The sequence below is a fragment of the Poecilia reticulata genome, linkage group LG9 (genome assembly GCF_000633615.1).
Source record: "Poecilia reticulata strain Guanapo linkage group LG9, Guppy_female_1.0+MT, whole genome shotgun sequence".
NCBI lineage: Eukaryota > Metazoa > Chordata > Actinopteri > Cyprinodontiformes > Poeciliidae > Poecilia > Poecilia reticulata.
This window is the reverse complement of record NC_024339.1, coordinates 31,227,567-31,232,334: the sequence shown is the minus strand read 5'-3', so window position 1 is coordinate 31,232,334 and position 4,768 is coordinate 31,227,567. Positions and strand designations below refer to the sequence as shown.

The 4,768-nt window shown below is 42.8% G+C and overlaps 1 protein-coding gene across 3 annotated transcripts in view; it reads right to left on the bottom strand.

The window, feature by feature from the left end:
• Window positions 1–4,768, bottom strand: part of LOC103470702 (spermatid perinuclear RNA-binding protein-like) — a 41,796-nt gene that overhangs the window by 11,625 nt on the left and 25,403 nt on the right. For all 3 annotated transcript variants that reach the window (XM_008419328.2, XM_008419327.2, XM_017306873.1), the window contains exons 7-11: window positions 4,097–4,192; window positions 3,909–4,020; window positions 2,391–2,488; window positions 1,155–1,248; window positions 984–1,052 (exon numbers count right to left, since the gene is read on the bottom strand). In XM_008419328.2, the coding sequence (XP_008417550.1) occupies window positions 984–1,052; window positions 1,155–1,248; window positions 2,391–2,488; window positions 3,909–4,020; window positions 4,097–4,192 (469 nt within the window). The remainder of the gene's footprint in view (window positions 1–983; window positions 1,053–1,154; window positions 1,249–2,390; window positions 2,489–3,908; window positions 4,021–4,096; window positions 4,193–4,768) is intronic.

Below are 4,768 nucleotides of genomic sequence, written 5' to 3'. Positions count from 1 at the left end.
CACGCACACACACACTGAACAGAGCAGCTCTCCGACTTCACAAGTCTTCAGTCGATACCCATTTATCTGCTGCTATTAGACTCTGCGCTCCAGCTGTCTCTCAGTAATCTGCTGTTTCTCACAACATTCTGCTTTTATGTTCAACATTTTGTCTTTTTCCATCTCAGGGAGATTGTTTTCAGACATTGGGATCTTCAAACAAGGACAGAGAGAAACAAATCTCTGGCTTCATCCACATATCAGTTTCTTAAACATCATGTTTTTTGGTTGGTTGTTCAAGCTACCAATGAAATGAGACCAGAAACAAACTTCTATATGAACAATTTACAACCCCAAAGCGCGGTGCAGAAACGCCGCACAGCAGCGTCGCGCAGCAGCGCCGCGCAGCAGCGCTCCGTTGTATCATTATTATTATTACTATTATTATTATTAAGAGTCAACCAGCCCCCCACCTTCATCAAATCACACAAAATTGGTGTCAATAAATTAAACTACCTTTGTACTGGTTGGTGCAGAAACATTTTCTTTTGCGCTGCTTTTGCTTCGAAAATGTTGATGAAAGTTTAAAGGTCAAAAGGTCAACCAGACCCCAACACTTTACCCAAATCCAAGAAAATTGGTGTCAAATGTTTGTGCTACGTTTGTTCAGTAAAAGTGTTAATTTGTGCTGCTATCATTTTGAAGATATTCCTAAAGAAGTTCCCAGATCATCAGAGGTCAACCTTTGATTCTGTAAATATTTTGTGTTGATCAACTCAGTTATGATTGTGCCGCAAAAACTTTGGTTTGTGCTGCTTTTGATTTGAAGATATTGATGATGATCTTTGGGAAATTTAAAATCTTCAAAATGACATCAGACATTTTTTCTGCTTCCTTCAGGTTTTGAACCAAAGATAAAAAAACAAACTAAAAGCTCTGATCGGATCTGATCTGCTTCCAGCTGCTGCAGATGTTTCAGAGCTGAAACCAGGAAGTTAAATCACCTTTCATCCGTTTGGTGAAGTCTCTGTCTTCACAGCCTGAGTCGACCCGGAGCCTCTTCAGGCAGCCGCCTGCAGGCAGAAACAAACATTCAACAAACAGAGGTTTCACACAGGCTGCAGGCTGTGTGAAACCAAACATTCAACAAACAGAAAACATTCCTGAACTCTGACCTTCCAGCAGCCGTGGAGAAGCCTTGCTGGCCGGCAGAGGATCCATGTTGAGAACCTTGTAGAGCTGACCGAACGCAATGAGGCGCAGCGCATGCTGAAACACACACACACACACACACACACACACACACACACACACTAACGCACACTAACACACACACACACACACACACACACACACACAGAGGAGGTTACAAACAGAGCGGAACCGGCTGCGATCGATCAGTGACTCTTTGGTTTAGCAGCTCGGAGTGTTGAGGAAACTTCATGCATTATAAACGCTGTGGACAGAAAACCTTCAATGTGTGGCAGAGTCACAATTTACTCTGATTAAATACTGTCATAATAGTTTTAAATTAACACAAACATGGAATTTAATTTCATAGCTTTTTTGAGAAAAAAAATCTCAGATGTACATGAACAATTTTGTATGTTAAAAATAGTTTCAACAGTAGAGAGCAAATCTACAAAAATAATGTTGTATTTGATTTAAAGGGGCAGAATTATGTGTTTTACAGCCACAATGTGACATTTTATAGCACAATAAGTTTTACCTTCAGTTAAAAACATGCTGTATAACTTAACAGAAATCTGACTACATAATTTAACGGCTTCAAATTGGGCCTCTGTGTCTTTAAGAAACTCCGGCTCTTTCTGAAACTCTGCCTTCACAACGTGGCTCCTCTTTTAAACCTTTAACAACGTTTTCACCGACGTTTCACTGAGAAGTCGCTCCTAAAACGAGCTCAGCTGCTTCCTGGAGGAAGTTGCTGAGTCTGAGGCTGTAGGCGGCGCTGAGGCGAACCCGGTGGGACGCTCCTTAATGAGCGCGCTCAGTTTTACAGCAGGAAAACAGGAGGAGAGGCTTTATGATGCTCTGCAGGTCTGAGCTCATAAAAAACTGATTCTGGGTGTAAAGAAGTGAAGAAGTTCTGCAGATCGCTTCGTCTCCAGCGGAGATCAGAGCATCGTTTTAAATACAACGCCTCCTGGTTGAATTCTGACCCACTTAGCTTCCTGTAGAACCGGTTAGAGCTGCTGTGGAGCAGAGGTGAGATCGGGCCTGTTCGTTTAGAGGTCTGGGGCCTCGAGCAAACAGGAAGCACTCCAGACTTCCTTACCACAGTGCCTTTGAGCAACAACATGCTTTAATTTAGGCCGCTGCGCTAATATGCTAAGCTGTCTGAGCTGCTAGGTTCAGGGACGGCGTGGGAATGTGGGATGTTTGGGACTCACCTGGGCGCTGCGTGTCAGGGCGTCGGCTTCCTGCGCGCTGAGCTGCGTCAGAACGTCTCTGGGTTCCCGCTCACAGGGGTCGTGAACTCCTGGGCCTCCTGGCACGAAAACACACACACACACACGTTCCCAAAGTAAGAAAGCAAAACACACGTCTTCTGTTTTCTACGAAGGTACAGTACAACCACTGCAGATAGAAAAAAGAGGAGGAGCAAATTTCCACCAAAAATGTTTGAATGTCAAAACTTTTCTAGAAAAATCTCAGAAATTTTCTAGAAAAAAAGTGGACATTTTTTAGTCCAATCTTAGAAATTTTCTAGAAAAAAAAAACTTTACAATTTCTGAGTTTGCAAAGCTGAAACTTTTCACTTTTGAAACTCAGATTTTCATATTTTAGTTTTTTTTATTTAAATTTACTTCCTTTTTCTGCCCATATTGGCCTTAATACTCCGTCTTCTCCTTTCTGTGAAAAGAAAATGAATGATTGAGAGGTGATGAATCCCTGCGGCTGTTAGCAATGCGCTCACGTCGTCAGAAGGTCGAACTCTCTGCTGATGAAAAGATGTGAAGGATTCCCAGACAGAGGATCAGAAAACGCAGCGAGGAAAGAAAACATCACAGGACGTTTGTGTTTATAGGAGCTGAGCAGAAGCATTTAGCAGACGGAGGATGAAGCTCAGGCTGAAAAAGAATCAGTTCATGTTTCTGAAACAGACTGAACCAGGAACGGGTTCCACCGGATCCGTTCTGCTCATCTCAGGTCTCTCTGTGTTTCTGCAGCTTTTTAATCCCACTTTCATTTGATTTTCCAATATTAAACCTGTTTTATTCAGAAACTGAGGGAATCGTTTCTCTATTGACAAAAACAAACATCTTTTCACTCCATGATGCAGCTCATAGTTACAACATCTCTGTTATTTATCTGATATAGAAAATATGGAAAAGTTTTATCATTATGTTATTATATTTTGTGGTGCTAAAGCGACCATAAAATTATTTATTCCTTATATTTTAGGTAACTGTGTGGCTGTGACTGTTTGACAGGAATCACTGAAATACAAAAACAGATCTTGAAAAAATTTGTAATATGATTCTTTAAGACAGTCACATAAAGAGCAATATATTTATATCACTAAACTGCACAGTGACTTCACTTCTTTTTCAGGCTTTAATCATATTTTATTTTATTGTTACACTCAGTGGAGAAAAAAAATAAAACTAACAATAGCAAAAATTCATTAACTGGAATTGTTAATGAAATAGTGATGACATCTATATGATGTATATGCTAAGGAGATAGATAGAAAGATAACTAGATAACACGTTACCCATCTATCTAGATAGATGGATAGTTTGCAGTTAGTTAGCCAGGTAGTTAGCTGGTTTTAGCTCGGCTCAAATCGTTGGTTTTTGCTGTTATTGTATCGTTTGTTTTTATTTCTGGTTACTTTGGACAGCAGAGTTGTTTTTAAGTGTTTTCTAAATAAAGCTGGAATGGAATGGCCCATGACCTCTGACCTGGTAGCAGGATCCCCGAGGCGACGCACTCCATGACCCGGCGCAGCGCTTCCCCTGGACCCAGAGGCCGGTTGCTAGTGGCGACGGCCTTCTCACAGATCAGCTCCAGCGGCTGCGCAGACACATAATACCACCAGAGGGCTTAGAGGTCGTGACCCCTGATAGCTCCTGCGCTGAGCGGCACCTACCCATCCTTGAAGAGGCTGCCACTCCGGCTGGCGGTTGCACACGTCCCTCAGAACCCGCAGAACCACCAGGCAGGACTTGAGGTCAGCGACCCGGGCCTGAGGGACAGACGGAGGCGTGAGGAGCGTTTCAACAGGAAGCAGAGAGAGGAAAGGTCACGACCTCTGGCGCTCCGACACACTGCTGACGGCCGTGAACTGGAGGTTTAGTCAGTGTTACTGGAGCAGATTCAGAGGGAATCAAACCTTCAACCAGATCAAACCTCACTCATCTTGTTTAATTCAGTTTTGAGTTGAGACCCCGTGACCTATGACCCTGCAATAGGTTAATAGGTTGTCATTGCTCTTATAAACATTTTAAAATTTTAATCCAACAAAAACAACTTGATACATTTAGAAAGTGCCTGTATTTTATAATCTAGATGGTCAAAAAGGGCCTGTCCTTTGACTAGGTTACCATTTGCAAAAGATGCACGACTCCCGGTCAAAATGCACCGGTTCCGGTCAAAATGCACGACTCCCGGTCAAAATGCACCGGTTCCGGTCAAAATTCACTGCTGCGGGTCAAAATGCACGACTCCCGGTCAAAATGCACGACTCCCGGTCAAAATGCACTGCTGCGGGTCAAAATGCACCGCTTCAGGTGGAAATGCACCGCTTCAGGTGGAAATGCAC